Source organism: Hemicordylus capensis, chromosome 1 (genome assembly GCF_027244095.1).
Source record: "Hemicordylus capensis ecotype Gifberg chromosome 1, rHemCap1.1.pri, whole genome shotgun sequence".
Taxonomy (NCBI): Eukaryota; Metazoa; Chordata; class Lepidosauria; order Squamata; family Cordylidae; genus Hemicordylus; species Hemicordylus capensis.
Genome location: NC_069657.1, coordinates 149409228 through 149429746, shown reverse-complemented (window position 1 = coordinate 149429746; position 20519 = coordinate 149409228). Strand labels below are relative to the sequence as shown.

General features: G+C 48.5%; 1 protein-coding gene across 6 annotated transcripts in view; it reads left to right on the top strand.

The window, feature by feature from the left end:
• NHEJ1 (non-homologous end joining factor 1) overlaps window positions 1-18028 on the top strand; it is a 139729-nt gene extending 121701 nt beyond the window's left edge. For all 6 annotated transcript variants that reach the window (XM_053287466.1, XM_053287463.1, XM_053287464.1 and 3 more), the window contains exons 7-9: window positions 10356-10473; window positions 15362-15492; window positions 17116-18028. In XM_053287466.1, coding sequence (XP_053143441.1) covers window positions 10356-10473; window positions 15362-15492; window positions 17116-17196 — 330 coding nt within the window. In that variant the 3' untranslated portion in view covers window positions 17197-18028. The remainder of the gene's footprint in view (window positions 1-10355; window positions 10474-15361; window positions 15493-17115) is intronic.
• The last annotated feature ends 2491 nt before the right edge of the window (window positions 18029-20519 follow it).

Sequence of the window (20519 nt, the reverse complement as noted above, 5' to 3'; positions counted from 1 at the left end):
CCCCTCCCCCAGCCGCCGCAAGATAGGCATCATCCCCCTACATGTGCAGACATGCAGTATTTTTAGCACGTGGGTTCTTGAGGACCCAAGCAGCAACTGAACTTGCCAGAATGTAAGGATGTAAAACAAGTATATTTATGCAAATATATGCATTAGCAGAAACATTTTAACATGTACCTGCAACAGCATATTCCCACCCCATGTTTCTGGGAAGGGTGCCCCTGCCCAGCAGCACCACACTCTCCCTCTCTCTCACACACACCCCACACCCACTCCAAGACCCCAACCCACAGCATAACATGAGAACTCGGTTGATTCAGTGTACCTGTTGTTCTCATTCACACGTTTGTGGTCTGGATGTGTGTGTGTGTGTGTGTGTGTGTGTGTGTGTGTGTGTGTGTGTGTGTAGTTAGCAATGGCAACCCACTAAGGGAGGCACACACTGGCTGGCTGGCTCCTAAGTCTTCCTTGTATGCTGCATTTATAGACTTTAAAGCAGCTTTTGATTCCATCTCAAGGGACAGACTATGGATGAAACTAAAGGACTCAACTACTGAACCACATGTACTATTGTTAATTTATAATCTCCACGCGAATACCCGTCTCAGAGTCTGACGTAGAGCGAAAGGACATCTCTCCGCAGAAATTCCCACGCATGGAGGAGTACGGCAAGGGTGCATTCTTGCCCCATTCTTGTTTAATTTTTATATTAATTCTTTAGTTCCACACTTAAATGACCCGGCCCTCCACGCTACTAAATTGGTGAACAGACATGTCTCGACATTACTTTATGCTGATGACATTGTCCTACTCTCACAAACTAAGATAGGGCTAAGACGTGCCTTAGCATCTTTGAGTGCCTATAGTGTGAACGAGGCCTTAGAGATAAATTACTCTAAAACATCTATCTGTCTATCTATCTGCTTCACTCACTGCAGGTGTGCCTGCTGGGCTGGCTGCTGCACTGCTGCCTCTCCCCTCACTTGCTGCTGCTGCTGTGGAGTCTCTGAGGGGGATGGGAGAGTCAGTGGCTGCTGCTGTGGCTGCCTGCTTGCCTCTCGGGCCAAACAAAACACCCAGCTGGCCTCACTGTAACAGGTCTGGAGGTCGAAGTCCTGCATTGCTCATTGGGGCTCCCTCGTGCTGGCTCGTGCAACACGTGTGTGTGTCTTGTGCTGGCTCAGCTCCCATTGCGGAGGCACGCCGCTGGCTGGGCAGGGAAGCGAGCTGCTCCTGCTCACCCGAGCAGCCGCTGTGGGCCTGCGGAGGCAGGTGGCTGCAGGCTAGCCACACTCAGCTCTCAGACCCCAGCCGCATGCAAGAGGAGACTGGGCAGGCCACGGGCTGGCCGCAGCCTGCCCTCAGCACAGTCCTGCACTCAGCTACCCAGCACAACGCGGGCCGGCAGTGGGTGGCGGGCTGCGGTGTGGCTACCCCACCTGAGCAGCCATTGTTAAAATTGTTTGGGGGACCTCAGGGGATTGTGCAGGACTAGACCTCTGCCCATAAGTTTGGGAGGAAGGATGCCCTTTGTTCTTCCACTGGTGCTTTTCAGAAAGGTGGGGGAAAGGGGTCTGAATAGAAATGGGTGTTCCACATTTCCCTTCATGGGTCATATAAAGAAGGCACAGGATCCAGAGACCATCATCTGTACATTAGTCAGAATCTCCAGCTAAGATCTGAGTTCAAAATGGAGTAGACCATTGTCTGGATGGACCCACAGGCTCCACCTCTTTGCAGCTCCACCTTCCATTCCGGGTGCCCCTAAGCAAAGCTTTCAAACCTGTTTTGGGGCTAGGCTCAGTACCCAAAGCCTGTGTAGTAGTAGACATGTGTAGTAGGCCCTGTTTCCCGTTTCTCAGTAACCTCTGCTTACCCACACACATCGGGAATTAATGGGCTGGGCTTTGGGGTCAGAGCAGGGGATGGCTTCCAAGCAGGTTTGAGCCCTGGCACTTGCACAAATCTATCTTTGGAGCAAACAGAAATCAGAGCTATAGAGGAACCCTTCCTTTGGACAACTTAAGCAGTTGAGCTTTCCCCACAGATTGTCCCCTGGTCACTTGTACACAACTGCTTGTGAGAGCCCTTTGACCCACCTCCTGTCACATGCAAAATCTAACAATTTCCCCCCCAAGGAGACTGAAGAACCCTGATGCCTGTTTTTCTTAGACTTTCTCCTGGGGAGCAGACCTCTGGCATGTTCTTCATACAGCATGACCTGTCTTACTGTGGCAGAATGGACTGAGTAGCGGACAAACTGAGTCTTGGACAAACTTGAGTTCTCCTGTCTTTACTTGAGCCTGAAGGCTCAGAATCTCTGTGCCCTGCAGCTCATTGAGCTCCTTGCTGGCAGGCTGTAAGTCCTCTAGTGTTCCTCCCTGCCTCAGCCTTGAGCTGCTGGCATCGGATACGTGCTTGGCCTTGTTGTCAGGTAGTCATAACACAGGCAGTGGCATATCCCCCGCTTAACTGGCTGGCTGGCAGGCACTTTTCATCTGGCTGAGATATGGCTTCTTGTGCTGATTTCCTACAGGGACAAGCTCCCAGCTCCTGGGCAAGGGAGTGGCATGTGCTCTTTTATGACATCTTTCTCCAGTGAATCTCTTCTTGGACACGTCACTGTGCTTGGGAGTTGTTTTGCTTCCACCAGGAAACTTGTGATATTTGGTATACCTTTTTTCCCCCTTTTTTGAAGTGCCCTGAAAGGCTCAGGTCACACATCTAAAGGAGCTGCTGGTGCCCTGGATTTGGGCATGACATATGTGGGCTCCATCATGAATTTACGCTGCTCAGGGAAGATGGGCAGGATGTTAAGGGGAGCTTGATGGCCATGGGGACAGCCTCTTGGCTGCTTCACCATCCCATTAGTAGAGAGGGATGTGCACAAATCAATGTTTTAATTCAATTTGTGCCAAAAACAAATCACCCCAGATTCAATTTGTATTTGCTTTGCTTTGATTTTGATTCAGACCTATTTGGACCACTTAACAAGGTCCTAGGGACACCAAATTTGGATGCTGGGTACGTCCCCATGGGTGCCACCTACCATCCAAATTTCAAGGCAGTGGGATACTTGGTTGATTTTTAATGATGTTATTTAGTTTTTACTGATTTTGAACATTTCTGCCATAAGAAACAATGGGGATTCGAAGTTCCCATATCCTAACCCTAAAACGGACCCCCAGCTTTCATTTTAAAAAGAAAGCAAAGTTCTAGCCCTTGTAGAAGTGGAGTTATGGAGCAAAATGTGTAGTCATTTTTCAAGTGCTTGGATAACCTTTCCTCATAATGAATCCCTATGAGGATTCATTGCACGTCTTCATTTCTTCTGTTCATTTTGACTGTCATTGGACAGTGCCAACTGTCAACTGCCATGTGCCAACTACACCCCCACCCACAAGGCAGTGGGGTACTCATTTTAAGTTTTAGGAATATTGAAATGTTTAGATTCTTTGGTTTCTAACAATTTTTCCTCATAATGAATCGCTATGAAGATTCATTCTACGCCTTTGTTTCTTCTGTTCATTTTGACTATGATTGGACAGTGCCATGTGTCAACTACACTCCCCCCCCCCCCCGACACACACACACTGGGGTACTCAGATTATTTTTTAGATATTTTTGAAGTGTTCAGTTTATTTTTTAGATATTTTTAGAAAAGTTTCATTACACACCTTCATTTCTTCTGTTCATTTTGACCCCACGGCTTTGCAGGTGGGACGGGGAATTAGTGGCAACCCATAAGCCACTGGGTACTCAGTTTATATTTTAGGAATTTTTGAGGTGTTTAGACTCTCTGGTGTTTAATTAATTCTCATCAAGATTCATTATGAAGAAAGGTTATTAGACACCAAAGAGCCTAAACACTTGGGGGGGACCCCAAATCCTAGAACATAAAGTGATTAGTACCCCACTGCCTTGCAGGTGGGAGTGGGGTATAGTTGGCACATGGCAATTGACAGTTGGCACTGTTGAAAAGACAGTCAAAATGAACAGAAGAAATGAAGGTGCGTAATGAATCCTCATAGGGATTCATTGAGGGGAAGTTATTATACACCAAAGAATCCAAACACTTGAAAAATAGTGACCATACATTTTGCTCCATAACTCCGTTTCTACAAGGGTTAGTGCTTAGCTTTTTAATTTTTAAATGAAAGCTGGGAATCTGGGGGAATTAATAGGACGGATCTCGAATTGATTTGAATCAAATCAGGTGTGATTCGATTTGTACCTGAATCTAGCCAATGGACCACAGGGGTTATTTGTTTTGTCTCCAAATCACCCAAATCAGCTAGATTTGGGAACGAATCAATTTGTACCTGAATCAGTTTGTGCATCCCTATTAGTAATGCAGCTTGTGACCGTTGCAGGCAGGCCAAGATTTCATCCGTCCAGTCACAATCTGTTTTGGCAGTGTGATGGCAACGGCAATGAGAAACTGAATGGAACTGGCAGCCCGTTCTTTTGTAAACAAGGCACACATTTCTGAAAACACTGGTAAACATCTTTACGTTTTTAGATTCTGACCACCATGAAATTGTCTCCTTGTTCTGTTGCCCTTTGGAAGGGAAGCATGATGATATCATGTCAGCTACTATGATGTCATGGTTCTTTTAGCCAATCACAATTTTCATTTTAGAACAGTTAGTTTGGTCTATTCTAGCAGCCTTTTTATTTGTTCAGCGTTTGCTTGGGGAGTTTTAAAGACTGAGTAATAAATACATTTCATCCAGCAAGTTCACTTAGGGGACTCATGCCTTATAAAATGATTAATATATGGCACATTTGATCCATTTCTGTATGTCTGGTCCGATTCTGTGGGAAGCCACCTTGATTTAAGGATTGAATTACTTTTGTGCATACTAGACAAAACTGGCCACTGCTGGCAGCCGTTTCGCTTTCATACTGAGCTGCTGTAGGAATTGATGCAAGAATAGGATGATGCTGTTTGATCAACAGGTATACCTGTTGCCACTAGTGGAGTGATTAATGAAATTGTGCAAGTGCCACCTGGAATTCCCCGTGATACAAAGAATGACTGGCTGTTTGGGCAGGTCTTTTACTGCTTCTACTGAAGAGGAGAAGCAAACGTGAATTGTGTTTTGATGTGAAAAGGAAAAGTGGTGTTCATATGCTCCTGTTTCCTCCCATCCCACTGGCTTTAGCTGCACTGTGGGCATGGGCTTCTGATGGAAACGGTGAATGTGTAGGCAGCCTGAGCAAAGGAACTCCATTCCCTAGCTGGGGTGGCATTTGGTCCCCATCCTGCTTGGTTCATAGAGGCTGATCTGTTGCCCTATGAGGGTTGGGCTCACGACCCTTTTTTTTACAAATCAACACCAGGTGGCACCAGTGTTTCCTCAGGCCAGGTGGCTTTATTCTGTATTACCCAAACAAGACTCTGTGTTGGACTCATCTTGGCTGCATTCATATTTCTCCAAAGGGATCACAATGGAACATATACTGGCTCAGGAATGTGTAGAAAAGGTTCCCTTCCAGAATGGGCATGTGGCCTGAGGAGTGCCAAGATGACGCTTCTCCTCCCCGGTTTTGGGGCATATGGTCTTGAGTTGGCATGGGGGTGCCCTGAGGTCTGGCATTAAGCAAAGAAGTGGGGCTTATCTTAATGAGGGATGGAGGCTTTGAAAAGCACAGCGTTCCACTTCTGGCAGTATCTTAGTGCAAGCAGTGGGGGTTGCCATGCCCTGGGATTTGCCACCTCCCTGTTTTCTGCCAGTGTTCCTGCAGGGAGGGGGAAGGGGAAGGCAAGGAAGGGCAGCAGTGACCCGCCACGGTGCCTGCCCTGGGTACGCTGTTTTTGTTCTCTGCCGATCCCCTGCTGTTTACATTTCCCTGAGTTATGACTGTGTCTTTGCCTTTGATCTGGCACCTCCAGCTGCCGATTGGCTGCTCCTGCCATACCTTTGGGGTTCATTCACCTGCCAGCTTTACAACCTGGATGTGACGAGGGAGCTGACCCTTGGTAGTTCTGTTTCTGGTCCTTATTCTAGAGTAGGAAGGGGCCAATATGTCATCTAATCCAGACTCCCATCCAAAAGGAGAACTATCCACCACTATCCTCCTCCTACACAGTATGCCTCCAGAAAGGTGTAGGTGCAGAGGAAAGGAAAAGGTGTCTGCAGAGGTATAGATCAATCCAGATGACTCAAGCAAACAAGCCAAGCCACAGGCTACAGGGGAAAGGGAAGAGCTGCAATTATAATTGCCATTTAGAGTTTTTCAAGGCTCTGACAAGCACTTCCTTTCCCCCGTTTTCTGTAATTGCTTATTGTGGCCAAGGTATTTGCCTTCTCCTTTTAGCCTCTATGCAAAGTAACACACAATCATTCTGGACTACCTTTATTTTGAGATGCTAGCCTTATCAGTTGCGTTAATGAACAGAGCAAATGCTCTCTGACATTGCTGAGGGACCAAATATATGTCGTGGGTGCCATCACACCATCACTGTGAGTGGCAGTTTTGTCAGTTTGTCCATCTGATTTCTGAGAGCATTGGGTTTCATTTGAAAAAGAGCAAATGTCTAGGCCTCAAGGCTGTGAAAGGTGAACCCTCTATTTACGGATGACTCTGTGGACTTTATGTGTGAGAGGGATGGGAGGAAGTTGGGAACAACCACATTTTATCATTGATACTTTTCAGCCAGTGGCATGGTATTCTGTCCCAACAGAATATTGATGATTGATTGATAATTACATTTTTGATTGATAATTGTGTCTTTATCCTGTTCAGGGTAGCACACATGGTTTTCCTTCCCATTGTATCCTCATAGCTCTGTGAGGTAGGTTAGCCCAAGAGATGGTGGCTACTCCAAGGCCACACAGTGGTCTTCCAGTGTATGGGGCAGAGTAGCTTTGATCCTTCCATCACATTTTACTTGTTAACCAGGAGAAAGCTGTGGATTTTTTCCTTGGTGGTAGTGGTTGGGTGCCCAGTCTTCAAGGAATGAAAGGAAGAAAAGAGAGAGACATGAAATGGAGATGCATTGTTGCTGAGGTTATGTTGAATGACCTGGCTATCGTTAGCACTTTTTTGTTCTTGTTCTTAAACATAATGCAAACCATTATGTTTACATGGAACAGCAAAGGAGCCCTCACCCCTCTACAGAAGAAAATAAACCAAAAATAAAATAATACAAGCATCCTATAAAGTTGTCACTCATCACTGGTGATGTAATGGGCACGAGCCAACAGGGAAACCTTGTGCATGTGCAGCTGTAGGTGTGTGTGTGTGTGTGTGTGTGTGTGTGTGTGTGTGTGTGTGTGTGTTAGAGATGCATTTTCCCTTGTGAAATAAGGTTGTGTTTTGAGCACTGGGAAAATGCATTTTCCCTGCAACAGAAGCGCTTCTATGGATGAAGTTGTTTGAGCTCCTTACAACAACTGAGGAACAGACGTTCATTTATTGGACAAAAAGCCTTTTTGCCTGGAAGGCCCTTCCGGTGGCTCTAGTGAGCAATGATTCTCTCCTCAGAGAGGAGAGCTGGTCTTGTGGTAGCAAGCATGACTTGCCCCCCCTAGCTAAGCAGGTTGCATATGAATGGGAGACTAGAAGTGTGAGCACTGTAAGATATTCCCTTCAGGGGATGGAGCCGCTCTTGGAAGAACAGAAGGTTTCAAGTTCCCTCTGTGGCTTCTCCAAGATAGGACAAGATTTTTTATTTTTTTTAATAGGAGAAGATTTTTTTATTGAACCAACAAACTACCAAAGCATACAGTACATTGCCAAAGCACAATTATATACAAAGTGGTTGTTTGTACATGATATATCTACAAAGATAGGGCTGAGAGAGATTCCTGCCTGCAACCTTGGAGAAGCCGCTGCCAGTCTGTGAAGACAATACTGAGCTAGATAGACCAATGGTCTGACTCAGTATACGGCAGCTTCCTATGTTCCTATGATTGCATTCTCCATTGCTCCCTGCCATACCGCTGCAGATTCAGTCCCAGTTTTCTTCCACAAGCTACTGCTTGATTGTCTCCTGTGAATCCCAGTCTCCTTGCCCCCTTCAGTGGTATTCTTTTGCAAGCAGGACAACAGATAATGCAGTGTGTGCAGTAGTATCCCAACTGAGCAGTTGCCACTTCTGCTGATGTGGAACGGAGTTAGCTTGTGATAGATCAAATGTGGTGGATTTATTAGATCAAAGAGCATGTGCATTTGCAGGCTGTGTTCTGGTCACAGTGCACTGGCAGGGCCTTTTATTTAAACTACCTGTAAGTGAATGCCTCTGCTGGTGGCTTCCTGCTTTGGCTAAGGAGAAAGGGTATGGCTAGCTTTACAGTGAGAGTAGCTGGGGTGGATGGAGAGAGGGCAGCTTCCTGTTTGCAAGCGCTTGACTTTCAGGAAGGGGAGTCAGTGGGCAAGATCCTGCTGCTCTGCATCATGAGGTGTGTTGACTGAGACTTCTGTGGGATTTAAATTCTGCCTGTCTAGGAAAAAGAGATGAAGGCAAATTATCCCCAGAGACAGGGGCGTAGCGAGACCCCCGGGGCCCAGGGGACAAAATCTTGGCAGGGAGCCCCTCCTATTGCATGTGCCCCAAGGCCCGCCCCCTGCATATGACGTGACGTCAGACACAAGGGGTGGGGCAACCAACATCTCCCCACTGCTGCCCCTCCCTCTTGTTGGCCGCTGCTGCCCCTGCCCTACCACCGCTTCTTATCTTGGCCCCTGTGGTGGCAGCGGGCACTCTGGCGGTCGGGCCTCTCTAGCCGGCCTGCAAGCCTGCGCAGTTCGGCCGGAGAGACGCAACAGCCACAGCGCCCACCGCCACCATGGGGGGGGGCTGCCTCGCTCGTCTCACCCCCCCCCCCACCCCTGGAGGCCAAGATAAGAAGTGGCAGGGCAGGGGCGGCGATGGGGCGGTCTGCTTGGGGGCCCCTTGGAGGCTCCTTGACCCTCTGGGCCCAGGGACATTTGTCCCTGTTTGTGCAGTGGGTGCTATGCCCATGCCCAGAGTATCCATCACTTGTTGTTGCTACTGCTTCTAGCCCACCCAATCCCCTTGAATTTCCCACAGTTCTCTTTTAGGAGCTGGAGAAGAAGACATTTGCACTTCAAAAAATAGGATACTCCCCTCACACCCCAGTAGTAGGAGGGCACTAGCTCGGAAGCAGTACACTTGCTTTGCACACAGAAGGCCCCGGAGTTCGATCCCTATAGCCTTTCCCATCAAGAAAATTTCCTGGGTAGCAAGGCCCGACAATCGGCGTGCACCGTACAGGCTAGATGGACCCGTAGGCTGACTCAGTAGTAAGGCCCTTTGATACGCTCAGAGGAATCCATGCAAACAGCCAGTTGGCAGAGAGCAGCTGAAACCCTGCTTGATTCCCAAATGGTTCTGGAAAAGAATTCAGGGTGGTTTGGGAGGATGCAGGATCAGCATAACATTCCTCCCTCCCCTCCACACCATCCTGCCCTCTCCTGCTGCTGCTGCTGCTGCTGCTGTCCCTTGTGCTATTAGGCAGTGCCACTCCTCCGGCCTGGAGTGGGAGGAGTGGGTCACAGGCAATGCCTTTGGACTCCCGGCCTTGAGCGCCTCAGTGGGTGAGTGCCTGGAGAGGAACTGCCCTGTTATCTGTTACACTTTGTTCTCCCGACTGTTTGGGTGTGGAGCAGGCACAGTGCGCAGAGACGTTATCTCTGGAAACCTTTGAAATGCAGGCAGCAGGCTGGCCTGTGGGCTCACTGTGTTCAGGGGTGGGCCGACGGGGGTGGGGGTGGGGGACTGTTCCCCTTGTGCCCCTCTCCCTGCTCCGTTGGGTGTGCCAAGATATGCGGAGAGTACCTGTCCTCACCTTTTTGTCATGCTCCTAAACAAAAGAGAGAACAGCTTCACAGCACCTCCTCCTGATGGGTGAGGCTGGGGGTGGAATAACTGGGAGCTCCTGCCCCACACCTTATAGCTTCCTTTTGGGGACCAAAGAGGCTGGACACTCCCCACAAAGAGCTCCTCTCTCTCTCTCTCTCTCTCTCTCTCTCTCTCTCTCTCTCTCTCTCTCTCTCTCTCATGCCACTCTAGCTTCCGCACCAGGAATGAGGGGACCCTTTGGAATGCAGTGAGAATGTTATTTGGGAAGCTCAGTGGGATTTTCCCCACCCCGAATGTTGGGCCATAAGAGCCATGAAGGAATGTCTGTTAAACAATTCATAGCAGCCCCTGAGATGTCTTTCCTATCACAGGCAGAAATGATGGTGCTTAAGGACAGAAACAAACTCTTCCTAAGCTCTTGTTGTGTAGGTTGAGGGGGAGAATGAGGTTCTCTTGCTTGTAGCTTCTGCCTCTGGTGCTGCTCAGAGTGGGCTTGACATTTTCCCCATTTACTTTGTAGACTTTGCCCCAAGCCTGCTGCCTGGGAGATGGACACCTATTTGCTTCTCACCTAAAGCAGCTCTACATGGCAGTAACTCAGCAGCAGGCTCGAGCAGCTTCCAAACGGCACCGGGAAGGTAGGTTGGGCAAAGGGTAGGAGGCGTGTATCCACTGTGCAAAGGAACCTGGAATACTGTGGGTGCATGGCCACTGACAGAGCAGTAGTTTGGATTTCCCCAGAATAGCTGTCCCATTTCCCTGATCTTTCCAGAATGGTTACTTCTTCCTCCGAAAAGGCAGGCTCCCTCCAAGGCAGCCAAGAAACCTCCTGATTCGCCCAGTTTTCTTGTATATATTCTCCTCGGGCTCTCGCCTACCATTTTCCCTCCTAATTTTTCCCCTTTGCTGGACCTATACTGAGCATGCTCGAGACAGGCTGGAAATAATTAATATGTTAGTTCCTCCCGCTAGAGGTGCCAAACCCAGTTCCGGTCCTGTCTGCTTGAGGCTTGCAGGTCTAAGAATTTACTCCTCACCGAGTGTTCCTCACCGAGGAATTTACTCCTCACTTCTTCTCTTGAGCGAGTTCCTCCTTATCCTTACTAATTCTTCTCTTAGAGTATACGAGGGCGGGAAGGGACCTGCCTTAGGCCAGTTTTCTTTTCTCTACTACATTTTCCAAACTGTTTTTTATTTACAAATTCAGCTGATTTGGCTTACTGTTTACTTTCATTTTTACTGTTTGCTTTTATGAGAGTTTTTCTCCCTCGGCTGCTCACTTCTGCCATGGAAGCCGCCCACGTTGAGGAGTTTCTCAGAGGATCCCTCTCTGAGGGTCCCCAGCTGCCAATCCCGACTGCGCACGCTGTTTTGCCTCTGCAAACCGGGCTTGCTTCCCTCACCAGCTTGCAAGCCGTTCCCTCTCCGCCGCCAGCTCTCACGGCGGTCGCTAGCTCCTTGCCTTGCAAGTCTTCTAAAAAGTCCAGGCACTGCAAGGAGCTTAGCGAAGGCAAACCTAAGAAGTGCAAAAAGCTGTCCTCTTCAGTCCGGCCCAGTGAGTGCTTGCTCATTAAAGTGGTTTGCAAAAGGACCAAGCCATGTTCGAAGGAGCTGGCAACAGAGCGGGCTAAAAAAGGGAAGGACGGCCATTGCCTGGTGAGCGACCCATTGGCATCTAAGACCATCTCTCCCCTCGTGGCTGTTGTAGAGGGGGAACTGGCTGGTCCAAGCATTCCCCCCACATACCACCTGGTTCAACCACTCCCTGCCATGCCGCCTGGAGAGTCTGCACAACCCCTACCATCAGGTGCAGACAACTCCATCCCTGTGGGAGATCCTTCCTCGGCCCGTACCCCCAGGCCTCTGGTCCCTGACACCATCCAGGCCACCTGCAGGAAATGCTGTTCCTCCCTTATGGGGCCAGCCCCCCTCCCCCCTCCCAATGTGGCCAATTGGTTAAAAGACTTCTTCACTAGGGAATGCCTTCCTTTTCTTTCCCAACCAAGGCTGCCACTTCCTAACCCAGATTTACCAGAACAGCCTCCCAACCTCCCTCCCGCAGCACCAGCCGCTCCCTGCTCCGCCTCAAAGGCTGCCTCGCCCGAACAGGTGCCTGTCCTTGTCCGCTACAGACTCTAGTCCCAGAAGAAGAGCTATCCCTCTCCACAAGAAGGGACGTTTTGCACCCAAACCACTCAGAGCCAGACGTAAGCAGCGCTACTCTTCCACATCCTGTTCAGAAACTGAGATCCCAGCACCTAAGCGGCCACACAAGCCCACCATACCAACCCATCCTACAGGCCATATAACACATGGTCCCGGACAAGATCTCATTAGGAAGGCCAAGATTGTCTCCTCCATCACACCACTGACTCGTCAGTTGCGCAAACTTGATGCTCCTTGCACAGTTCCTAGGGTTGATGTTAGCTTGCATGGAGTGTACCCCTTGGGCCAGGTGGCACTCCCATCCACTCCAATGGCTCCTTCTACCCTTCCAGGATGCTATCATGGCAGTGATGCATCAGCCAGTAACTATCCCATCATCGGTCAGGAACTCCTTCAATTGGTGGCTTTCTCCAGCTCTTGGGAAGGGTCTTCCACTGATGGACCTGCAAAGAATTACAGTGACAATGGACACCAGCCTCACAGGCTGTGGTGCGATTTGCGAAGGTCACCCAGCGCAAGGCCAATGGTTCACAGAGGAAAGGAAACAGAACATCAACTGGCTGGAGTAAGGGCGTCCAGATTGGCCCTTCTACTGTTCCATTCATTAGTACAGGGAAAGCATGTCCTCATCCAAATGGAAAATACCACTACTAAAGCACACATTAACTGCCGGGGCAATCACTCCAAGGCCCTGATGAAAGAGTTCGATCTCCTTTTCAAGTGGGAGAGATCCATCTCCAGTCACTGACAGCGGAGCACCTCTGTGGTGCGGACAATCTTGCCAGGCAGACTGGCTCAGCCGCCAGTCAGTGGACCCATCAGACTGGATGCTTCACCCAGAGATATTCCACCAAGTCACCAATCTAATGGGCACTCCTCTGGTGGACTTGTTTGTGTCTCCACACAATGCACAGGCCCCACGTTTCTTCTCCAGTTTCCTAACACCCCAAGTGGAAGCCGCAGATGCTCTGATGTCCCCTTGGCCCTTGGATTTGCTCTACACATTTCCACCAACACCCGTCCTGCCAAAAGTTGTTGGGAAGCTGCAACAGGAGAGAGCAGACATCATCCTGATAGCCCCCCACTGGCTGCGTCGCCCGTGGTTCACGGATCTGGTCAACCTCTCCATCCAGCCTCCCTGGCGCCTGCCTCATCGCCCGGACCTACTATCTCAGGGTCCCATTTGACACCCAAATCTGGATTGGCTCCAACTTTGCTCCTGGAGGTTGAACTTGCAAGACTGATGGTGAGGGGGTACTCCTGGCAAGTACAAGACACCATTATAGCTTCTCGCCGCTCCTCTACCCAGCTCATCTGTTAGGCTACTTGGGAGGCTTTTTCCAGATGGTCTTGCAGGCATAAGCTAAACCCCTTGTCGGCAGGCATCCCTGAAGTTTTGGCTTTCCTCCAGGTGGGCTTGGATCTTCATCTCAAGCCATCCACCCTGAAGCAACAGACATCTGCCCTGGCGTCAGTTCTGGACATCACTGATTCAGGCACCCAGTCAATTCACCCCCACGTCTCACAGTTCCTACGAGGCGCCTCCAATTTGGCACACACACCCCCGACCTTCTGGAATCTTAACAGGGTTCTGGACGCTCTCACCACCCCACCCCCTTGAGCCCTTGTCTTCCATTCCCCTTAAGATTGTCTCCTACAAGGTTCTGTTCCTCAAGGCCATCACTTCAGTCCAGAGGGTCTCAGAATTGGGGGCGCTCTTGGCCCATAAGGAGCTATGCCTTTTCCAACCGGATTCCATGATCCTGAAGCTAGACCCTACATTCATGCCTAAAGTTAACACTGTGTTCCACCATTCTCAGGATGTGGTCCTTCCTTCCTTTTGTCCCAATCCACCTCGCCAAAAAGAAAAGCTCTAGCACAACCTGGATATACGCCACGTGCTCCGTTTCTACATCAGGTGTACAAAGGATTCTGGGCAGTCAGACACCCTTTTCATGTCCTTCCAACCCTCCAGACTAGGTCACAAGGTGTCAAAATCCATGTTGGCCGCCTGGGTTAAAGCTTGCATTAGAATTGCCTATGAATCACAGAGTCTGACCCCCCCCACCTCCACCAGGGATCACAGTGCATTCCACCCACAGCGCGGCTGCATCAGTGGCCTTCTCTGCATATGCTCCACTGGATATCTGCAGAGTGATTACGTGGCCCTCAACTCGCCCTTTATCCGACACTACAAAATTTCCTCCTTTGCGTCTTCCCAAGCGGCCTTCAGCCTTAGGGTCCTCCAGCAAGTAGTCTGGGACATCCTCTCCCTCCCATATAGTTTTTATACTGCTTGGGCATGTCTCATCAGTGATGAGCTCCAGCACAGGGGGGAAAGGAATATTGGTCTTACTTGTGAAGGGTTCTTTTCCCTATAGCTGGAGCTCATCAGGCCCTCCTAGATGTCAGGTCTGGGAGGCTCCTGCTTTAGACTGTATATAGTTTTATTCAGGGGACCTATACTGTTTTTGGGTGGAGGCAGCTCTCAGGGTTTCTAGTGTTAGCAAACTCTTCTTTCTATTATACTTTATAGGAAAGTTGGCCTTTAGGTCAAGTTTTCCTTGTTTCCTCCTTGGTATTGCTTTCCTTTTCTGCTTTTACACTATCTCCGCCTCTAGGTCGCCTTTCTTAGCTACAGTCCCGGAACTGGGGTTTGATGCCTCCAGTGAGAGCAACTAGCATATTAATTATTTCCAGCCTGTCTCAAGCATGCTCATTACTTAATCCAAAAACTGATGAGCTCCAGCTGCAGGGGAAAAGAACCCTTCACAGGTAAGACCAATGTTCTTTTCTGCTCATCTCTCAACCTACACACTCTTTTGTATTCTCTTCCACATCGTCATGGCCCTCAAAGCCTTCCTGTCCCCCTGCACATTTGGATATCACCCAGTCCTTCGCAGTTGTTTCTGTTTTAAAGTGTTAAAAGTATTGTTAAGTTTGTTGGCTGGCCATTCCTTTTGTTAGGTAGACTACTGATGCCTAGGTGATATTTTCTATGGGAGGGAATGTTTCAAAGACCTGCCTCGATCATTAGCTTCCAGAGTTTGGAGAAGATGATCGCCCACACCATTCCAAGCTCTGGGCATCTGATGGAAGGTAGCAGATCAACTGCCTGGACAGAGTGCATATGCAGTTTGCTCTGCTTTGTGTGTTTAGCAATATTTGTTTTAGTTACAAACTGCCATAGGTCACCAGTGCTTTTTACTCCTCCAAGGAAATCAAAACCTGAGCAGTATTACTCCTGAAATTTCTCATTGCTTGGAGAAGTTGGGAGTGTGCACAGCATTATATGTTATTTCTGTCCCACTACACATATAGAGGCCTATATTGAATTTCTCCTTTCCCCCCTGCCTACAGCATCTGGAGACTCTGGGAGCCCTGAACAGACTGACTCCCTGGACCTTCCCCGAGGAGCGGTGGATTTGCCAGCTGAGCAGGAAAGGGCAGAGTCCCCGCCATCAACTGCACCGTGTGTGCAAGACACAGTGGTGAGGGCAGGCACTGGTAATGGGTCAAGAGAGGGTTGGCTTGGTGGTGGCTGGCTGAGCTAACCATACTCTGAATAGAGAGGGAGGCACAGGAACTTTGCCAGAGATCATGAAGTACCTCCTGGGACTCTCTCTCTGGCAACTGCAGTTGGGTGAGGCTGGGCTGGGTGCTGCCGTCAAGGCCTGTCCACACTGAAGAGGTGCCAGTCCTGATCTAGTAACAAGAGGAAAGGGTTCATTCTTATTTGAGAGCTGTCTTATTTGTTATTTCTCTTTGTAAACTGCCCTGAGTCATTTTTGGAAGGGCGGTATAGAAATCAAATTATTATTATTATTATTATTCATTATTATTATTTGACTCAGTGAATGGGATCTGGAAGCCGACCATACACTCAACTGCACCCGAGCACACAACGTTTTGCCCAACCCCATGTATGTCGTCAGACTGAGAAAAGAATGGGGTGTGTGGATGCAGACAGTTTGGGGGCAACTCCGGGTGGCACGAAGGGGCTGCTCAACATTGCTTATTACTGTTCCTGAACATTTACTGCATGTCATCTGTGTCTGGTGAGTGCTGTAGAATGACATGGTCAGCTTACAGCAGGTCAGACTACAACTCCCACAATTCTCAGCCACATTGGCCAATAGCCAGGGATTATGGGAGTTTGTAGGCCAGCATCTGCCACAGGGCCAAAGCTGAGCAGTCCCGGTTTACAGTCTAAGTTGGTGGGGCAAATTAAAAGTGGACTCAGGGGGCAGAGTTAGATGAGGTGGGGTAGGGAAGAGGCTTTCCAGCACCAGAAGGCACTAAAAGGGGGTTGGTGGTGGTGGTTTAGGGCAGGCTGTGTGGAAGAAGTATATAATGAGGGCAAATTTGAAAGGGGGTAGCTTAATGCACAGCAAGAGGGACACTCTTCCAAGCAAATGGAGTAACATGGCAGTGGAGGGAGAGAGAACAAAGAGGGCTGATCGGGGATCCATTTAGCAGAACAAGGGGAAATGTGTGAGTTGGGGAAATAATGGGAATAAAAAGCGAATGTCGGCCTAGCTCCTACTGAATCCAAGCCAGGGGTTGCCAGTCCCTTCCTTGTAGCTCTGACCCCATTCTGCTCCAGCAATGTAGTCCAGTCATAAAGTAGCAAGATCACATGGAATTTCACAATGCCACAACTACAGTATTTAAGAGTCATAACACGGACATGCAAAGTTGAATAGCTTATCACTAGTGTTGTCCCAGGTACTAGCCAGTAAGTGTCTGTGACATTTATGCATCTCCACTCCAGATTACAATGGCAAGAGGCAAGAAGTGTCCTTTATGAGTTACACATACTGAAGCTGCCTTTATTCCCTGATCAGTATTGCAAAGATACCTGGAGATGCCAGGGACTGAACCTGGGACCTTTTGCACACTAGGCATATACTCTATAACCGAGTTGTGACTCCAACCCAATGTGATACTGTTCACATCCCAGAAAGCAGTTGCAGCTCTGGGCCTAGACTGCAAAATGCTGAGGGTGAGGACGCTGGTGAAATCCTAAGCAGGTGTTTGGGTCCCGCCCCACGCCCCTACTTTTGGATCAGTTGGTCAACGGACTGATTATGATTATCACCTTTCCTTTCCAGGCAACATCCTCCCAAGTCCAGAAGGCTCAGCTGCTCATCACCAAGACCAAAAGGAAGAAGGCAAAGGGGTTATTTAGCTGAGGCAGGAGGTCCTGGAACATTGAGAAGAAAACTAGGCAGTGACAGCTGTGCCACTGCTCATTTTGCCATATTTAAGCACGATGGTTGGGGAATGTCTCAGTCTCTGCCCTACGTGTATTTAATTTTCCTCCTCCTGCAGCACGGATCCTGCCCAGTGGAAGCCTGAAAATGATGCATATCAAGTAACAAAAGGAGGGCATGGATAGTGAGCCAGAACATGGATAGTGGTGGGAATCTCAGTGGCAATAGTTAACTGAGCTCCCATGCATATTCCCGCCTTCAAATCTGCACCCTGTTTTGTTAATGTGTATACAGTAGGCACTGGCTATGAGAGTTGGCTCCTGAGTGTAGCACCTGCCACACACACAGCACGATGCAGGACTGCGTGCATAAATCAGTTCCTCTGGAATTGCAGCTTTTAATGCAAATATTCGGTTTTCTTGGTACTGGAGGAAAGTTTGAAAATGTGTGGACAGTGCCTGCTACAGGCTTAAATGCCAAAGCAAGAAATTGTATTGATCTGCTCTGTGGCTCGCACAGCCCACTGTTCCTTCCCAGGGCCCCAAATCCATATCCCCCTGCCCCTGCTATTCTACACAGCACATGCTTTCTCCCTTTCCCTGCAGTCTTCCTTTCTCTTCTTGCCAAAATATTCTGTATTCTTCAAAGGTGAAAGTGTGAAATGAAAATAAATTGTGCCAATTCAAGCAAATATATTACTACAGTGATAGCAGAACTGATCCTGGGTTCAGAATATGTAGTTTATTATTTCAGAGTTTTCCTTTTTGAGAGACAGAATATACTCAATTCTTTGTGAGGCCTTTCTTCCTCTGTCTGTCTTTATCAGTGAGATATCAGTTGCCCATATAGCTGAAGTTGAGACGAGAGGGTCCTTCTACTTCTTCTGTGCAGATGTATTATTTTGGGCCTGAAGCTACAAATAGCACCACCACCCCCTTGGTGGTAAACTAAGTAGCTTACCTCCAAAAGGATCTCTCCAAACTGGGTGCGTGGGTGACACAATGGTAAATGGGGTTCAGTGTAAGCAAATGTAAAGTGATGCACACTGTGGCAAAAAAAAAACCCCATCGCATACACACTGATCGGTTCAGTGACTGACCAGGAGAAGGATCTTGGGATCATGGCGGACAGCTCATCGGAAGTGTCGACTCAGTCTGCAACAGCTATGAAAAGCAAATTCCATACTCTGGATCATTAGGAAAGGGGCTGAAAATAAAACTGGTAATATAATGCCATTACACAAATCTATGGTGCGGCCACATTTGGAGTACTGTGTACAGTTCTGGTCACTGCATCTCAAAAGGGACATTGTAGAACTGGGAAAGGTGCAGAAGAGGGCAACCAAGATGATCAGGGGCCTGGAGCACCTTCCTTGTGAGGCAAGGCTACAACCAGGGGACCCCCTTCAATACAGGGACCCCCTGGAACCATGGCTCAGCCCATGAAAATGATTGCCAGGAAACTGATAGTAGGAGGAACTTTTTCACACAGCACATAATTAATCTATGGAATTCTCTGCCACAGGATGTGGTGATGGCCACCAGCTTAGATAACTTTCAAAGGGCCTTAGACAAATTCATGGAGGACAGGTCTATCAATGGCTACTAGTTTTGATGGTGTTAGGATGCCTCTGAATACTAGTTGCAGGGAAATTATTTATTATTATTATTATTATTACATTTATATCCTGCTTTTCCTCCAAAGAGCCCAGAGCGGTGTAGTACATACTTGCGTTTTCTCCTCACAACAACCCTGTGAAATAGGCTAGGCTGAGAGAGAAGTGACTGGCCCAGAGTCACCCAGCAAGTCTCATGGCTGAATGGGGATTTGAACTCAGGTCTCCCCAGTCCTAGTCCAGCACTCTAACCACTACACCACGCTGGCTCTCACAACAGCAGGAGAGAAAGCATGCGTTCATCTTATGGTTGTGGGCTTCCCAGAGGCATCTGATGGGCCACTGTGTGAAAAAGGATGCTGGACTAGATAGACCTTGGACTTGATTCAGCAGGGCTGCTGTTACGTACATGGCAGAGTGCTGCCTTTTAATAGCCTTGTCCAGACATTTCATTGTATGTGCATACAGGTACACATGTGCATTTGTACATGTGTTTGCTTTAAAAATGAAGCAAGGTACAAGTCCCATAATTGCAGGATACAGATAGGAAGTGCACTATTTCATGTGCATTGAACATCATATATGAATAACTGTATACACTGCGCACAGATTGTATGTTCTTTGAACTTGTGTACACGTATATACTTTGCACAGATTATACATGAATTTAACATAACTTGTGAACAGGACTAATGATAACCCCATATCTTCCACTGATGTAGGGTCGGTCCTGCTGCTGTGACATGGAGCTCTGGTTTCATACTTTAATGCTTTTAAGCTAGAATTGTATGTGATTCTTTGTATCTTCACACTTCTTGTGTAACATAACTTCTCCATGTCTTACTGAGTCAAATGTAATGCACCAAGCACAGTGGCTCACTGGCATCTTGATAAACCATGTGCTTTTGCTGCCGGCCTGGGCCTGCAAGAGCAGAGGGGTTGCCTAGTGCCTGGCAAGCCACAGTATGTAGCTGACGGGCTGTGTTTGGCTTGGCTGGACAATAGTGGGTCAAGGCTGTAAAATAGGCTCTTTCCTTTCTCAGCCGCTCTTTGCTCCATGGCCCCACCTCCAAATGCAGTTCTCTCTCCCTGCCATTCATTCGTGTGTCGTCCTCCCATCTTCCAACCAGCAATGCTTCATTATCCCAAAGCCCTGGATTTTATAGTGAACCTATCATTTGGTGCCTTATAGGACCCCTGGGATTGTGAGAGGAAGCCAGCTGGCATTTTACTGCAGAGTAAAGTACAGAACAAGCGTCCAACCTTCATACCTGCTTCCAGGATCAAAAGGCAAATTGGTCTTGACCAGAGAAATTGCAGGCTGCTGTTGGAGCCGAAAAACCACATCCTAAGGCAAGAAAGGGAGGAGGCTGCTTCGGTGACAAGTGATGCTGAAACACTACCCAGCCCCAAATGCTGCCCTGCCCTCCTTGGCTGTCAGTCAAGTGTCCCGGCTGTCCTGCTGGGCCACTCCCAGCTACCACAGCACAATGAAATGCGCTGCTCTGATGTTGAGCAAAGAGGACCCTTCCTTTTCCTCTGCCGTTAATTGGCATAGTGCAAATCTATTGCTTGTTGACAAGATGAAGGACATGAGAAGTGAAATGCAGAGTTCTTAGTTTTCCCAAGTTTTAAAAATCCATCATAGTCGTTTTGCCTAGTTACACCTGCAAAAATCCACATGTTA